Source organism: Thalassophryne amazonica, chromosome 16 (assembly GCF_902500255.1).
Source record: "Thalassophryne amazonica chromosome 16, fThaAma1.1, whole genome shotgun sequence".
NCBI classification, from domain to species: domain Eukaryota; kingdom Metazoa; phylum Chordata; class Actinopteri; order Batrachoidiformes; family Batrachoididae; genus Thalassophryne; species Thalassophryne amazonica.
Window position 1 is genome coordinate 11,225,970 of NC_047118.1, and position 18,862 is coordinate 11,244,831.

The 18,862-nt window shown below is 42.0% G+C and overlaps 1 protein-coding gene across 1 annotated transcript; it reads right to left on the reverse strand.

Annotated features, from left to right (window-relative positions):
* Window positions 1–611: 611 nt before the first annotated feature.
* On the reverse strand, window positions 612–18,313 carry stk17al (serine/threonine kinase 17a like). Its single transcript, XM_034190401.1, has 7 exons — window positions 17,993–18,313; window positions 13,678–13,890; window positions 5,583–5,727; window positions 4,719–4,845; window positions 4,573–4,621; window positions 3,575–3,754; window positions 612–1,831 (listed from the first exon to the last, which is right to left on the reverse strand). Exons 1-7 carry the CDS (start codon window positions 18,103–18,105, stop codon window positions 1,537–1,539), a joined length of 1,122 nt encoding a protein of 373 aa, XP_034046292.1. The 5' UTR covers window positions 18,106–18,313; the 3' UTR covers window positions 612–1,536.
* Window positions 18,314–18,862: the final 549 nt, after the last annotated feature.

Sequence of the window (18,862 nt, forward strand, 5' to 3'; positions counted from 1 at the left end):
ACTACTAAGCACAGTAACAGTTACTTTTCTGAGTATTCAAGATTAAAAATAACCAAGTTAGATTACAAGTTGTCGACAGCTGCTAATAAATTAACTGTATAAAGTAACTTTTGAAAGTAACTGTGGCAACACTGGTAATTGGTCATTTTAATAGTTTTTTTGTTGTTTTGTTTTTTTACATTTAGTGAGGTAAATGTATGTTTACATCTTTAGGGATCATCTCCATGCTACCAGATATGTTTAATTTTTAGCTTGCCTCATACAATTACATTGTACAGAGGCCTTCGCACCTAAAATCAGTATTGCCCTGATTAAAATCTTTGGGTGAAATTATGAACCCAAAAACCATCTAACAACAGAGCCCAGGTTGAAAAATTCTGGAGTTCCCCTTTTATTATTGTGTAACAGCAAATAAGGCACAGACTTAAGCGTTTGATACAAAACGTAGATGTATTTTTGTTACATTTTGCAACACATGCCAATAAACATTTATTTATTTTAATATACTGTCCACATGGACAAGTGCAAATCTGCCTGAAAAATAAAGACAAGAATGGGATTCAGAACGTAAAAAAACATGACACTATGTTAACAATAATACAATATTTAAAAAAGCAATCATTATTGCAGATTAATCTTAATACTAACTCACAATATACATTTCAGTACTCTTTCCATTTGACAGTTAATATCTCTGCTCCCGAGCATCCAAGGCAAACATCACATTATGTGTACAACTCTGGACTCTTCAGTCGACCACGTTATTGCTTCATTCTTACATTTATACTGGGGGGTAAATCTGATGTTTTAAACACCTGCCAGTAAATCTCTCCTTCAAAGACTTAAGTTTGAAGCATGCAGAGCCGAAATGGAAACTTCGCATTGAATAAAAATAAAATAAACGGGAAACACATGGCAACGTGTGCAACAGCCACAAAAAAAAACAAACATTTAAACTGAATTATAATTAGACTGACAATGTGGCACTTAAAAAAATGACAGTGAGTGGTGGAAGGTAGATAATATGTACAGTACATTATGTGAACTGACTGTGCTTTGGTTTCTATAAATGAGAAAAAAAAGTGCTCAAGATTGTCCAAGAAGTATCAATGCTACTATGTCCATCCTAAACGCGGGCATTACTGTGGCTTCTCTTTCCCCTTCGGGGTCTGAAGTGGGATAGCGAGGATAAATAAACATATAAACAGTAAAACAGTTAAGCCTGACTTCAGTGTTGGAGCCGACCCACCCTCCAAAACCCTGATGTTCCTTCAACAAAAGTCATCGCTGAAACAGAACCCATGTTGAAGAGCGTGCACGGACGGCAAAGGGCAAAGCGCCTCCCCTCTGGAAGCCACTTCAAAAGGCTAATTGCTCAAGGAGAGAAACCAGTGTGCGTGCAGAGGCCATCTGGCCAGCGTTAAACCCAAGCCCAGCTTATTTATGTCACATTTTAGAGTGTCAGTCTGTGACTAAAGGTCCATCATTGGGCATTCCTTTCTAGCTATGCACAGGGGTTCAAGTTTATTCTGACATTCAACAAATGAGTTCCTGCTGGATCTCAGGCCGTGTAGGAAATGGAGGCTCGCTAAAGGTGAAGGTGTCGCGGCCCGTTTTCAGCTCCCCCTGACCTAGACAGGTGAGATACGACCCAATCAAGTCCAGGTCGGGGGAAGGAGCCGGGCTCTCTGGCTCTGACTCAGACTGGCTCATCTCCTGCTCATCCAAGGAAGAGGCCGACCTGCTGTGGAGTTTCGGGTGGGAGTTGGGATGATGGGGAAGAGGGTTCAGCCAGGGGTGGTGGAGGGATTCTTCTGCTGTGGCTCTCTTCCTGTAGACACAAACACAATAACACTGCGGATGAGTGGAAATTCCGTAGGAGTTTATATAACCAATGCCTTCCCTGGAGCTTCCAATTCACTCACATCGGCCAGATTCCCTCTCAATATTTGGTTTGGAATACCACAAAAATGTTTTTTTCCCCCTCCAGTCCATCATTTACAGAATTATTCAAACACTTAGGCATGTTCCTTTTACCACGCCACCAATAATCTACTGTAATTAAATGAGTGACCAGCAATTATTACGCCAGAAGTCACGTAAAAACTACTTTATACCAACAAATGAGGCCACAAAATTCTCCTTAATATTTCCACAATATAATGATTCCTTAATTCAATTCTTAAAAAACTGTTAAAGCTGAATTAGTAATTGTGCCACTAGAGTATAGCATGTTTTACTATTCCTGTGTTGTAAATATTCTGCATGCACATTTTGTAGTCACACTTTCAACAAACTCCTCATTCACAAACATCTTTAATTTAAGGTACATCGAAATACATTGCAACTCATCAGAATTCCATTTCAGCTATTTATAATTTCGTTACACTACAGATAGGACTTGGCATCAATGACCATTTTCTGTTATCAGGATTACACAGGTGCTAGCTAGCTAGTAAGCTAGGACATGACAAAGAAAACATGTAGCTAATGTAATTAACTGGAATGTTCTTATCAATGAATTGGCACCAGACTTAAGCTTTGAGCAACACATATCTGATTGTGAAATCATTACACATTTATTTCTCAGTGTACACAGCAGCATTAGCAGCAAGCTAATGTCAACTGGTGCTACATTGTCAGAAATGTTATATGACAACCATCTTTAACCAGAGGGAGAAAGATTTACATATATCTGTTAATGTACTCTGTGTATCTCCAGTGTAAATTAGGCCAAGACAGATTGTCAGAATTTTACTGTAGAACTCTGAAAATGAATTATGATTATGACACAAATATAAAAATGGAGTCATATTGTTTGATTGAGAAATATAGTTGAGGTTTCATGCTAACTATCGCCATCGTCCTACATTTCTATAACTATACATGGAAAAAAAAAAATCAAACATTATTCCTTTGAGACATACCTGATAATTTTTGTTTTGTTTTGTTTTTGTCCCCCCCGTGTATTTTAATAACCATTTTTTAACACAAGTACACTAAAGTGAGATTTCTACCTACAACATGGATGGTCATATGACACCTGTAGACTACTAGTTTTCAGAGAAGATAACCCATTAAATATAACTTCATTTTAGTTAAGACTGTAATGGAAAATGGAATTTGAAGATATGTTATTTTATTACGTTGTAGATATACAGATATTAAATATAAGTATTGTAATTGTGATTAGTCAAAAGTATAATAAAAGCATCTTGATATCTGGAATTCATCTATTTCTGACAGATGTCTCCAATTCTTCTTAAAAAATCAAGCATCCTTAGTCTCTTTAACAAATGCTGAATACAGCTTGCCATATAAATGGTTTTAAGGTTTCATGCCAACAACAGGTCTGCAAATTATCTTTTGTAGCTATGTCACTTATTACCACAATTTGCAAAAAGGAAACGACTTTTACGGTAATAACAATCTTGTTACCACAATTGAGGATGCATTTCTACATCAGTGTGAACCTGACTCATATCCCTGATGTGTCAATCAGCTTCAAGTGACAATAGCGGAAACTTTTTTTTTTTTTTTTTTTTAATCAGAATGTTACAGAGAAAAGCCTCACCTGGGGTTTTTAACCAGCAAGGACTTGATAAAGTCGATAGCCAAGGAGGAAATCCCCTCTAATGAGTCTTGCGAGTAGTCTACATTGACCTGGGAGATGTTGAGGAACGTCTCCTGTTTATCGTCACCCAGGAAGGGAGACTCACCAGTCAGCATGACGTAAATCAAGACTCCGATGCTCCTAAAACAGAAGGAGGATATGAGCTAAAGCTTACAAAATCGATTTTCTCACACAGTGATACCTCATATCCGAGTTCATCACAAAATTGTAGTTGTTTATACTAAAACCAGAGTTGAATGTTTTCCAGAATTTAAGCATAAATACCTGACATAATTTCACTATTGATAGGCTATATTTATGAAATTGTTAACCAGAGATGACGTTAATCATCAACATACCCGCTAACCATAAATTAAAATAAGTTATAAACCACTTTCATTCAAGAAGTGTCAAAGTTCTTTGTAATACAATAAACAATAAAACAATTTAAATACAAAAGGAAACAGCCAGAAGCAAAAACCGCTATGCCAAACAAACGTGATCGCAGTGAGTTGAAATTGACCCATCTGCTAATTACAACTAACAAGAAAAAAAAAGTTGTTTTAATGTTCAGATTTAGACATTTCAACTGAATATGTCTAGTTTCAACAGGTGGGCATCTTCATAACACTGGATCATTAACCATTGTTTGACAGTTACAGTAATTCGCATTAGCTGTGCAGTTAGCATTATCTATAATGATGCTAACTGCACAGCTAATGCGAATGCGTCAACTTGAGGTATAGCATCTCAGATGTTAGCATTTTCTGTTACACAGGTCACAACAGTTAAATGTGGCCATGTGATGTAAAAGTAAATTATTAAACAACGGCAGCAGCCTCAAAATCTGTCAGTTCCTGTAAAGCTTTCATCTCTGAAACATGTCTTTATTTTGGACAGTAGGAAGGTAATGTCTGGAGACATTTAAATTCCAGAACGTGCACAGACAATGTACTCACCACATGTCCGTAGAAGTGCTTAAGGGTTCATAGTTGAGGATCTCTGGTGCTACAACAGACACAAAAACCCCTAGTTAGGACAAATAACCCTCAGAACACAGCAAATGGGTGATTTTGTGCATTTACCAGACAGAAAAAGGACTCACCTACATACTCAGGGGTACCTAGGATCTCCCTGACTTCTGTGACATTGTCCATGCGTCTCGACAAGCCAAAATCCACAATACGGATGTCTCCCAGAGGTCTGGCACTGGTCAGCAAGATATTCTGGGGCTGAAAAGGATAATCAAGTAAATTAAATTGACGTACAGTATGTTGCATAACAGCTAATGATTATTTCGGAGGTCTGATGTCTACATGCCAGCGAGGAAAAACCAATGCAGTAAAAGGTTCCAAAAACATTTCAGGTCTTGTTCCATCAATCTGAGTACTAGGCGATCCTAAGCTTAGATGATCCCCTAAGCCCATCAGATGGCATGAACAGCAGGTGGGATAAAGCTACAAACCACAGTCATGCCTCTCTGGGTCATGTAGAATGTGTGCAACCTCACTCAAATCTGGACCAGCAGGTCTAATGCCAAATTTTGTCAGAAAAACATGAAAGCAACCAAACCACAAGTTTTGTTGGAATGCAATACACCGAAACAAACCCTCAACCTCAAACTACATCAATGTAAACCCCAGTGAAAATATGGCCACATCAAGTCCTTGGTACCACAAGATCCTTTAATCAAGACCATGAAAGGCATTTTCTGTTACCAATTCATTCAAAAGCACCAGACGGTTAATTTGAGCCTTAGGTGGAAGGAAAAACCACAAGGATAACTTTCACTTCAGTGCCCAAACTGTATAAGGCAGTCAGGTTCCATTACCGACTGATTCCTCTGGGGAATGGGCTTGTGACATACTCAACATGCTCTGGTTGCATAACAAGAGTAAAATATCCCTCAGTTCACCACTCTGGGGAATGGACCTTCCTAATTTGCCATGCAATCCTTCAGTGCACTCACTTTCAGATCCAGATGCACCACGTTGCTCCTGTGTAAGAAAGCCACTCCTGTCAGGATCTGCCGAGCTAGCCGGATCACATCTTTTTCCGTGAAGGCCTCGTCATTATCAGCCACACACTGGTTAAAGATTTCACCACCAGCGGCACTGAAAAGAAACAACAAAACAAGAAACCAAAAAAGGGGTTTAAAAAACAACTATAAGTACTTGCATTTCATAATAAAAAAACGTCAAGTTGTGAAAAATCAGTTTTTAAGTTAACTTTTACAGTCAAACGTTGCTGAGGTTTCATGATAAACATCCTGAGAATGCCACCGTTGTACATCTGTGCAGGTACAAGCTCCTATTTTAAACAGATTAAGGCCTGAAACTGCTCATGTCAGTGATGTCGCAAAATAAGTCACTTCCTGTTTGGTCTGTGAGCCACGCCCACATAGCCAGCTGTGTGATGTGAGACACGCCCATACAGTTGACGGGAGACAGCAATTTACTGCACACTTATTGTAACGCCCCTGCGCTCCATCAATTTAGGGGGGTTTGGCTAGTAGCAGCAGCAGCAGCAGCTTGTTTCTATTTAAAGTGACAGTGCCCTAAAACAGTGTGAGTCTTCAAGAGCTAAATTGTTCATTTAAGTTTGTTTGATTTTATGCATGGTGTTGGTGTGAAGTATTCTTGGCTAGTAATAGAGATAAATGAACAAAGGTTTGAGCAACCCCATGAAAATTGGTTTATATATATATATATATGATCGTATATAGCTGATCTTGTACAGCTGGATATATTAAAAGGCCATACACATCTACTACTATAGTGAACAGGCTTGTCATATTCATGTTGGAAGGTTCTTGAAATGGAGCAATATCTCCACCTGGTGGACATTTACCATGAATGCAGGTACAATTGTATTAATGAAGGTACAATATAATTTTGCCAAGTGTGCTAGTGTATGTATAAACATTTTCCTCTCAGTGACGCAACTCAGACAGTGAGAATAGGGTGAGAGCCGGATGGGTGGGGTTAAAATGTTTGCGCTTCCTTTTAATAACTTGTTGTGCTTGTGTAACATACGAGGTCTATTAGAAAAGTATCCAACCTTATTATTTTTTTCAAAAACCATATGGATTTGAATCACGTGTGATTGCGTCAGACAAGCTTGAACCCTTGTGCGCATGCGTGAGTTTTTCCATGCCTGTCAATTGCGTCATTCGCCTGTGAGCAGGCTTTGAGTGAGGAGTGGTCCACCCCCTCGGCGGATTTTCATTGTCAGGAAATGGCGGAATGATTTGGGCTTTTTTTTCCCATCAGAATTTTTTCAGAAACTGTTAGAGACTGGCAGCTGGAAACCATTAGAAAAATTTATCTGGCTTTCGGTGAAAATTTTACGGGCTTCACAGAGAATAAAGAGTGTTACTACAGCTTTAAGGACAGCTTTAAGGATGGCTTTAAGGACGCTCGGCGTGCCGCGCTCCGTGCCGCCATCGAGAGCCACAAACCACCGGATAATTTCTAAACGGATGGCTCTGTGGAGCCGGGACCATCATGTGCACTTTCTCTGGTTATCACAAGAGCTGGACATCAACCATTTTCCGGCAGATTTCACTTTTAACAAGAGATTTTGTCATGGAAAGCCGAGCGGAGGCTTCGCGCATCACGACCGATTTGCTGATGGAGTGAGACAAAGGAACACCTCCATTTTGGTCTCACAGGATGGCTTTGAGATGGCGTTCAGACAGCTGTCGGTGGTTTTTCCATCGAGTGATTATCCGAGAAATTGTGGATGTGCCTGGACATGCCAGAACATGTCCTGTGAGGCTTCATCACGGCGTTGCTGTGCGCCATGCGGCGACGCGCGAAGCCTCCGCTCCTCTTTCCATGACAAAAACTCCTGTAACAGTGGAATGTATCATTCATTTCCAAACTGGACGCTGTGTTTTATCTGGGACGTCGTCTGACTAGCACAGGAATTGTGAAAAGATGTGGACATCAGCACTTTTTTGGCACATTGAGACAGACATGCGGAGGAATTCCGCGCGTCGCGGCGGTGCCGCATGGCGCAAAGCAACGCCGTGATGAAGCCTCACGGGACATGTTCTGGCATGTCCAGGCACATCCACAATTTCTCGGATAATCACTCGATGGAAAAACCACCGACAGCTGTCTGAACGCCATCTCAAAGCCGTCCTGTGAGACCAAAACGGAGGTGTTCCTTTGTCTCGCTCCATCAGCAAATCGGTCGTGACGCGCAAAGCCTCCGCTCGGCTTTCCATGACAAAATCTCTTGTTAAAAGTGAAATCTGCCAGAAAATGGTTGATGTCCAGCTCTTGTGATAACCAGAGAAAGTGCACACGACGGTCCCGGCTCCACAGAGCCATCCGTTTAGAAATTATCCGGTGGTTTGTGGCTCTCGATGGCGGCACGGAGCGCGGCGCGCCGAGCGTCCTTAAAGCCATCCTTAAAGCTGTAGTAATAGTCCTTATTCTCTGTGACGCCCGTAAAATTTTCACCGAAAGCCAGATAAATTTTTCTAATGGTTTCCAGCTGCCAGTCTCTAACAGTTTCTGAAAAATTCTGATTGAAAAAAAGTCCAAATCATTCTGCCATTTCCTGACAATGAAAATCCAACGAGGGGGTGGACCACTCCTCACTCAAAGCCTGCTCACAGGCGAATGACGCAACCGACAGGCATGGAAAAACTCACGCATGCGCACGAGGGTTCAAGCTTGTCTGACGCAATCACATGTGATTCAAATCCATATGGTTTTTGAAAAAAATAATAAGGTTGGATACTTTTCTAATAGACCTCGTATGTTACACAAGCACAACATAAAATCCACCATCAGTGGATTTATGCAGGATGTGCCATCATTCACATCAATGCCTGAAACCTCCAATTCACCCAAGAAAGTAGAACCATGTGTGGAGGATTTAGATGGCACACAGCCCCCCCCCCCCTTTATTTTATTTATGTTTTTCCAAAGCAGGCCCTCGGCACGCCTGTTACATAACCAGCACCGCCCAGTCCCGTTAGCCTCTTAACTCCTCTCTTCCCTACCTTCAGCTGTGCTGTTGTTTTGGATTTTGGGCTTCATTGTTTTTTTTCCCACGTTCCCAGTTCCAAACGTAAAACCTATCTCCTATCCCACTAGCTCAGAGCACAAGAAACCACACAACATGTGGAAACACTGCATCCAAAATGCTTACATCTCTGTCTGTGCATGTAAACATGGGGGTTGCACAAAAGCATTTTGACTTTTGAGAGCAACAGGACAGAAAATCTGGGTGGATGCATGAGTCCGACCACTATTACATTTTGTTGGAATGCCCACACCTCCGTATAGGTCAATAAAATATCGGATTTCACCATAAGTTAAAAATAAAGAAACAAATCCCATATAAGGGTGATTCTTAGACTACGGGCACTTATTATGTCCTTTGATCATATTGTATGAAAAACAGAAAAAAGGGGAAATTTCACACATTTCTAGTTATCTTTACAATGAAAGTGTGTTAAGAAATTTGTTCTAGTAGTCTATGATGACTTTTTCACCTTTTTTCAGTATCATTATATGCAAATATTGCCGTTTTGTGCTTGTCCCACACCCAGACTTTTGATCTTCAATGATAAAAATGAATGGTAAAGAAACGTTTTTTTCTAATGTTTTAAAATATCTCTGAATAAAATATCAGTAAAATAATCAAAACATAACTGGGGTATTCAATGTCATACAACTGTTGTGATTTTTTTAAACAAAATGTAGTTGTCCCACACTATTGCCGTAATTTCCACCACAACACTGTAACGTCCCTTTAAACAGTTTGTATGAAAGATTGTGTGGGTAGTTTCTATGGAGATAAACAGTGACATCAGAGCACATGTATATAGCGCCAAATCACAACAAACAGTTGCCCCAAGGCGCTTTATATTGTAAGGCAATGGTGTGGTGGAAATTACATTTACAAGGCCAATAGTGCCCGTAGTTAAAGAATCACCCATAACTCCCCTGTTAGTGCCAAAGGGTGCCAGATATGTTCCGCCTCTCATATTGACATCATTGTCATGCAACTACAACCAGCGAGTATTGATGACGTCGTCACAGGTAAGCTGTGGAGTGATGAGAAAAATATCATGAAAACTCGTTACTTTTTGCTCTATAATTAATTAATTTTAGGGTGCAGGTTTAATCAACTTCAACAAAAAGCTTAATTTAATTAAGGATGAGCATTCCAGTGTGTGGATATGGTATATTCCATTTCTGCTAATAAAGACCCCTAAATTCTACATACTGTACTTTCAAAGTAACAGGCATGATAACAGGATGTTTCCTAGACACCTTTTTATTTTTTCCCTTAAGATGCATCACCTTGGATAAATGTTTTTTTTTTTTTTTTTTTTGTGGCTATAAATTTTCATTTCTGCTTTGCTTGGTGACCTATACATTAGAGCCCAACCGATATGGATTTTTTTGAGGCCGATAACGATATTTGGATGAAAAAATGTCGATAATCGATAAATCGGCTGATTTGCCAATGGCCAATCAGCCGATGTTGTTATTATTATTTTTTTAAATGAATAAAATGTTCTTTTTTGGACCCTTAACAAAAAAAGTATGAGCTAAAAGCTGAAGCTTTGTCCTCATATTGATTAACTTTAGAATTTTCAAGCTCAAAAAATGCAATCAAGAATTAAACCTTTGTGAAATTAGCAAATACATATCCTTAAAAAGAGTTGTGAAATACATCTGATCTTGTACCTCTTGTTGCTGCAACTTAGATATAGGTTCAGGATAAGGATATAGATCCTGAAAAACTTACTTGTATGCTTTTGTCAGCCGATCAGTGCAGTGTGACGGCGAACTACGGGGGCCGGTGATGAACACATTTAAGCAGGGGCGTAAGCAGCTCTCAGTTGAATGGAGTCAGACAGTCGGTGCAAGGACACTTCACACTGCCGACAAACATTATTTCAGTAACTGTTCTGTTTATGAGAAATTATTGGCGTTCTATCGGCAAAATTTCGGCCGATAGTGAGTACTTTGAAAAGGGCTTATATCGGCTGATAATATCGGCCGGCTGATATATCGGTCAGGCTCTACTATACTTCTGGACAGATTTGTAACAGGACCCCTTAAAATATGAGGATTTTGACCCAGTGTGTTTAATCATACTGTGTTTATCTCAGTGAGTCCATAGTTATCAGACAGTAAACTCGCCCACAATATGTGGACTGTCTGCAAATTAATGACTGCACTTCACAGAGACTCGGTCACCATGATCGCTTTCAGAGACGGTGCCAAAGAATGTAGGGGATCATAAAGTGCACGAGATCAGATGTGACGCATGTCCCATTTTTCTCCAGTGTTGTTCTCGAACCAGTTATTGCGCTGGGGCTTTCTGTGGTGCTGACACACGCTGCAGCTATGTCCTCAAGGGCGATTAGAATTCAGCATCTCGCATCCATTTCTCTGACAGTACCAAGGATGTGGTTGTGGCTGTGAGACGTGCACGGCGGTGTGCTACTTTTGGGAACCTCACTTGCTGCTGATGCTTAAAAACCACAGGAAATGGAAAATGGGTTTGCGATTTAAAAAAAAAAAAAAAAACTCTGCTGAGGTCAGATTCTGTAGAAATGTAGGTCTTCATCTCGCTGTGAGCCAGGCTGCAGTGTGTGTACACACACACACACACACACACACACACAAAAAAAACCCGGCTGCATGCTCCCGATGGACGCCCCGGTGCACCAACATTTGGCGGCTTCTCGGGAGCGGCCCACACGGTCTCACTGACCTCCTGCCATGTTTTCTCTGCAGGGGTGAACCGTGGAACTACTTCCCCTTTCACACTTCACTCAGGGGTCAGACGCAGCGCCCTCCTCCCGCTACACAGACAGCTTTGTTCTGCACAAGCATTCCACGGCCGCAGCCAAGATGACAACCGTTGCTTGTGCGTAGCGATCCATTCAGCACCCAGGTCAGAAGATTACTGCTCAGGCGTGCTTCACTCCCCCGCCTGGTGATTAAAAAGAAGATTATCCTTTCCAGTTTATCCTAATTAGAGATGCAAACGGAATACACGTCACGTCAACTGACAGCCAACTGCGTCAGACAGGCAGGGTAACCTTGCTGAGGTCAGTAAGGCTCAACTCTGCTGCTTGGACATGTCCACCAGGCTGCTGCACTAAGCCGGACTATAATTACCAGCTACTGTCCGTCTGTCCCCAGATTGAATTTTAGCACCTATTCACAAAATAGCACTACAATTTTCATCAGCAATCCATGTGGAGGAGATACCGGTTAGAAATACACGGCTAAAGGTTGGCACTCCACAGAGTGGTCCTCTTGTTGGCCCTATGGGTTTCTCCCACAGTACATTTAGACAGTGAGCGCGGTGTGTGTCTGTTACGTCTGCATTCAACTTCACAGCACCTGACAGTCATTTTTAACATGATGGAGGCTTTGAGGTTACGACCACAGAAGAGAAAGAACTTCCTTATAAGGTAACGTTCATGTAACACTACTGCAAGATTATGCATTTCACACACTTTTATAGCTGTCGACCAAAATTCAAGTAGCACGCTGTCAGCAACTTTCATGTAGGTCTCATCTAATTTCTCAGATTTTTTTGTTTTATATAAACCAAATCAGATAGCCAACAATTATGAGCTCTTTAAAAAAAAAAATAATATTAATAATTATTGTAATTATTATTGCAAGATGTGACACCAAGACCTGAATAAATTTTGAATATGCAAGATAATTTTTTACCAACCAAACCAGATACCTAACAAATATGAGGTATATAAGGTGCCACGTCAAAATGTCGCGCGCGCAATATATATATATATATATATATATATATATATATATATATATATATATATATATATATATATATACACACACACACATTGAGTTTACAGTTTGACTTTTTGCAGAAAAAACAAAAAGATTCCACGTTTGGATTAAATTTACTGTTTCAGCCGGGTACTGTGTTGTTGTGACGTATCTGACTCATGGTGGTACATCTTGAAGAAAACATGAACTGCCAGATGCAGTTAGCATCATAACATATGCTAACTACAGTTAGCATTTCTGTAAGTCATCTTTTTGGAGAGGGGATATCCCTCACTATCCATCTTCTACAGACCATCTGGGTGTGTCCCCAGAGATGGCATTCATCTACTACTATAAGCGACAGATTCATTGTTGGTGTCACACATCTGTCTATATTCAGGGTTCTTGAAATAAAGCAATATCTCCATCTAGTGAACATTTACCATGAATGCAAGTACAATAATATTTCACCAAGAGCTCCAGTTGGGCATATTTCACAGTGAGCAGAAATCCAGATTTGAGCTTCTGGGACATATGTCACACATGTACCAAACAAGACATTTCAGGCCTTAATTTTGCTTAGAACAGGGTAATTTTAACATGTACCATCATGGAATCACAAGACTTTGAGGTAGTTTAACGTTAAACGTCAATTACATTTTATTGTAAAAAAGGCATTTTTCATTTTTTAAAATCACAATATCACCCCTTTAAATGGAAAGTTCATATAATTATCCAATCATGAAAACAGATCCAGAATATTTGGGAGGTGCTATTTTATGCCTTACTGAAGCAGGGATGCCCCTTTTATGAAGTCATGTGCTAACCAGCAGTGCTACAAAAATCTGCAGTGATGCACAGTTTTTGTTTTTCCTGAGTGATCATAAATAGATATTTAGTGGTCAACCGATTATTAGCACCAATTGTCGGTCGACTCGGCCAGGCTGAAATATATGTATATTTTGGGGTAGACCGATTATTGGCCTGGGGATGACGGATTATCAGCACTGATAAATCGGTCAACCCCTATAGATATTCATCTCCATAACAATCCAGAACTTAATATTTTATCAGAGTGTTCCTGGCACTGCTTGACGATAAGCAAGAATGTTTTAGAAGTCTAAAATGACCACCATTAATCATGTCTTCCATCAGTGGCGGCACAAGCCAGAGGAGGGTCTGGACACAAACAAAAACATTTCTGTCTCGTCTGTGAACTTTCAACAACCTGAGTGGGTTTCTCTGTCATGTCTGCTCTCTTACCACTCCAAAACAAGGATGATTTCGGTATTGGTTTCGTAGACCTCGTGCAGTGCCACCACATAAGGGTTTCCCTTGGCCAGCTCCAGCACGGAGATCTCGTTCAAGATGTCCACGCGACAGTCCTGGCCCTTCCGTCGCTTCCTCAGGAACTTGGCGGCGTACAGTTTCCCAGAGGACTTCTCCATGCACTTCTTCACCACTGCAAACTTCCCCCTAGTAAACAACGAAGGGGACGAGATGAGCGATTAGTGAGGAGACGGAATCCATCACAACCACATTACTGTTTTTTTTGTAAAAGACATGTTGACATGTCTGTGTTCTCCAGCAGCAAACAGGAACGGTGGATCAAATGTAGTTCATTGTAACTGTGGCGAGAGAAGCCTGAAATTACTGAGTGACACTTTAAGTGCCGCGATGTAAAAGTAGATTGCAGTGCGAGGCGCTTGGGAAAGGTCTGACTGACAGCTGGGAGCGCCGCACAGTGAAGAACATTTTCACACGTAAGAAACATCATGAGACATTTGCACTGACGCTTTCCCCAGTCCTCAGCAGGGTGGACATGTTGGAGGACCTGATATCACTTTTTAAAGTGTCAGTTTCTCCTGCATGCAAGTTGACTGATTCTCCAGTGGAGTTGGAGGTCAGGCCCGTGTGTCGGCAGGATCTCCGGTGCATGCAGAATTGCCTCCCCGTGTAAAGCTGTTTTTCCCGAGGCTGATAATGAGGCCTTGTCCACTTCCCTTATTTCACAGCTGACAGCAACATGGACAAATGGAAGTGGGTTGACGCCTCGGTGCAGGACCTTCGGACAGTGGGACAAAAGATTGCGCAGGCTGACCAGTCGCCCAGAATGAGACCACCCACCGGACTGTGGGTGGTGAGGCCAATCAGAGGAGCCGCTGCTGCAACAGACGGGTTGGAGCCTGTACAACCCCCCCACCCACACACATTAACTATAAAAATCTAAACAGAACTCGTAAAACCACTGCTACACAAAAAAGGCACAGATGAGAACCATCCATTGCATTTTGAGGGAACGTCAACTGCATGATCTCCTCACTGTTGAGGACCCCAGCGGCTGAGGTAGGCCATGGGGATGCCCATGTTTCACCTGGCTGAAAAAAGGTAGAAGGCTACTTTTGGGAGGTGAGGATGGACCAGTTGTTTGCCATCAAGGACACAAAGTGGTTCAGTAGCGTGGTAGATGCTTCCAGGCCTGACCAGAATACAGAAGATGTGAAAAGGTCAGAATTGGTATGGTTCCCAAACACAAATCTGGGAGCATGTGCCAGCATCGGCTCATCCACTACACTACGGAACCACCACAGGTCAAGGATTTCAACCATCCAGACAGACAACTGATCCAACCCCACCTCTTGAAAGTAAATACAGCAATTCTAAACAATTCCACGTGGTCACAACATCACTTTTTAGTAATGATGATGCTAGAAACTGGCGTTGCCACGACATAATTCTTCTGACTCCCAGCAACATTGCTATATCATTGTAGGATGACAAACTGGAACGAATATTTTACCTTTGAGTTTTTACTCAAATATGTTAAAAACCAAATTCATGCATCTTAAATGATATGGAAATTTTCCATGCCTGAAAGCCAGGAGTGAACCAGGAACCCCCACAAACATCAGTCAGATGTCTTATCACCGCTCCACCTTGGCTGTCAATGAGTAGAAATGTTTCAGAACTACAGTTTTCCATTTGGTTGTTGGGTCCCCAGCTGCTGTACGTGCAGGATCGCGCAGAGAAACATGGTCCAAATGTTGCACCTGATGCCCCCTTACAATACAAGTGATAGTTCTATGAGTCTCCATTGGTAATTGGTCATTTGATACAAAGTCACTCCAGTGGTATCCAAGGATCCTCAGAAAAGACCAGGTATCAAAGACATCTAGTGTTCACCTTACACATCCAAGCCTCTCAACAATACAGTAAGACTTGGACCTTTTGCATCAGACACCTCTGTGACCTAATAACATTATAAACTCTTCCCAGGTGTCCCTCAATCTCAAAATCTCAAAGGCAGAGGACTCAGACATGAATGTGACCCTAGACATTAGTGAATTCCTCTACAAATTCAAGACTATTGGCACATCCAGATACACTTGTGATGACCCAGGAAGTTATTTAAAGCCTGGATCTTCTTGATTCAGGACAATTGCAAACCCAGACACTCAGATTCTACCCTCAATATCTCAAGTGCAATAAATGCACCCATTGGTACTACAAAGATCACAGCATCAACCGCAAAGTCAAGGTCAGCCAACCTTTCCGTGCCAAACAAAGGCACTTAAGTCAGACGCAGCATGACTCCACGCCTACTGTGCCACAGACCAGAATGACTCTGACCAGGCCTGCTTCCGTTTTGGCTGCCGCCTGGCATCATTGTGCCTTCTCTTGCCATTTGCCAGCCACACTAACATGGTGACGACTAATTGTTCACACTGAAAAGGCAGAACCTGTCAGAGGGTTTTCTTCTTTAATTAGCCAGAAGCTCAGTGTGGGCTGGGTGCAACATAGGGAGTGAAAAGAAACCATTGGTGGCCTCACATCACAGCAACAGAAGGCCTTTTGAAAAGTTGACAACAGGTCAGAGGTTACTAAACAGGGCCATCTTCACGTCTGCCGTGTTTCCAGGCACATGCACAAAAACTCCAGATTATACAGATCTGCTTTAACTTGACGCTTCACTTCCTCTTTGTGTGCATGTGGCTCCCTTCCAGGAGAAAACAGCGCTCAACTACACTCTGATTACCCCTAATGAATGCTTACCCATAAACACTGCAGATCCACAAACACAATTATGCAGATCAGACAGCTCATCTGCTGGATAAGACTCAAAAATCATCTTCAACTCATCCGCCATCCATCACAAACATGACTGCAACACAAAAACTAATCCTGCACCCCTCGTCAGCACTGGGGATGGTGATAATTTGATTGAGAAACTGGCTTCCTGCACTTGGAGTCTGCCTTTTGTCATTCTCAGCGGGCGCTGACTCACGTCTGAATGAAGCATAATGAGACACGACAGCCCTCGCAGCTCGCATCCGTCTGTCACTCACACAGACTGATACACAAATGGATATTCTTCTTGCAAAAACTGACAACGAGCAGGGTTTGGGAGCATGAAATATGATGACGTGCATGGATGTAGATCTTTGTTTTGTGGTCTCAGAGGGAGAATTCCACTCCACCTACTACCAGGACAGAATCCCTCCTGCATACAGGCTAAATTCTGCTCTCCTGGCATGTAGCAGGACGTACATTCCTTCGCTTAATGCGATTATGAGACTTGATCTCAGGATGTTGTTGGGCCAAAGTCATGGGAAGAGGAGGAAGGAGAAGAAGGGGGTGAGCAAAGAAGACAGGAGTGATGGAGAGGTAGAGGAGGGTGGCCATAAACTACTCTTCATATTCTCATTGCAGCCAACACCTCCCAAGCCTGAAGATCCTGGCTGCCGTCCCAGGATGTCCCAGGGTGATCAACAAGGAGAACTGGCAGCTACCAAATGCCCTCTTTATTTAATCAGTCTGACAGACAAGGAGACAGATGCACAACAGCAACCAAGCAGCTGTCAGTGCGTCATGGCTGCTTACTTTAATTTTTAAAAGCCTTTTGGGGGGACATTACTGTTGAGAAACTCAAATTTTACGGGGAATCCCCCCTTTCTTTGCATTGGAATGCGCACTTGTCTGTCACAAAAAAGTTGGCTGTAGGGACAGAGGAGTGGCTGATGTTTGGCGCAGCGCAGACAGAGCCGTTGTCCCTTTCCTGGGACAACACACATCACCCGATGAGGATTTGCATGAGTCTGCAAAACCAGACTCAGTCATGGGTGGATGAGACCGATCATCAAATTTACATTAGCGTGTGTCCAACTGTTTTCCGACCACCCTTGACACATTATAAACACGAATTCAGGTAATGCAAAGTCCACTCGCTTTATTTGGGGACGTTGCGGACCACAGCATTCCTAACGAAATACATCATTTTACTAAATTTCTCTCACCCAATCTAATATCATAATAAAAATCACTCAATCAGTGAACTCAGTTTTGTTTTTCCACCTCATTACGTCATCCTAAGACGCACAAAAGCGCTTTGGCACCGTGCGTCCCGGTGCCATTGCGCGCGTCTCCGCGGAATGCGGCATTAGAAATGCTCTATTAACAGGCTTCAATTTAAACACGTGCATAGCGCAAAGAAAATACGATTATCCGATTACCCTAAGAGCCCTTCAGCCGACTGACAGCGTTTCCTGAATGAGCCCTGGAAACCAACACACAAACCTACCTGCCCAGTTCTCTGCCGACCAGCTCGAAATTGGCCGTGAACGGCTCGGTTGTTATCCGCGTGTGGATCTTTGTCACCATTCCGTTCTTGTTCATCGCTTCTGAATCTGGCATTGGGGTCGATTTTTTTTTAAGTGAAATTATCTTCCACCAAAATAAAGAAGCGGGTGTTGTTTTCTCCTTTTGGTCCGTTTAGGTAAAATCTCGCATGATAAAAGTGGCGATCAAAGTTCTGCGTAATTGTGTCACAGCAGCGGGAGATAATCCAGAGAGCAGAAGAGGACCGACAGGAGCGGGACACCAACTGCTTCAAAAGCAGCTTCACGCTCCTGACTGACAATAAACTGTGCGTCAGGCCCCGCCCACTGCAGTGACCAATGGCCGCACAGATCATGTGTCAGGTATGCGCCATAGACTGGTCAGGTATGCGCAGAGAAATAGTTTCATTAGTTTCATTGTGATGACAGTTATGTTAGCAAATAACCCTGAAGAAACTGGAGTGGCACTCACCACGTGTGCAGCGTCTCGCCTGTAGGTCTGAAGTCCTACAGACTCTTATTAAAACTTTGTCAGGAGTGCTGGACTCACATTTGATGATTATTTTCATTTACAAGCATTTTTTAAAAGTAGTTTTGGAAGGAATCAGTGAGTCCATGGAGCAACAACCGTACCCGCAGTAAAAAAAGAAAAAAAAAATCATGCTGAAAATAACCAAATAACAAGAGTAATCAGAGATTTCTGATGTCGGCCAATCCGGAACTAGATCACCTCCCAAATTCAGTGGAGTCTTCCATGCCCCAATATCTATATATGGTGCAAATTTGTTGAGAGTCCGTGAAGTAGTTTAGGCATAATCCTTAAAAGACTATAA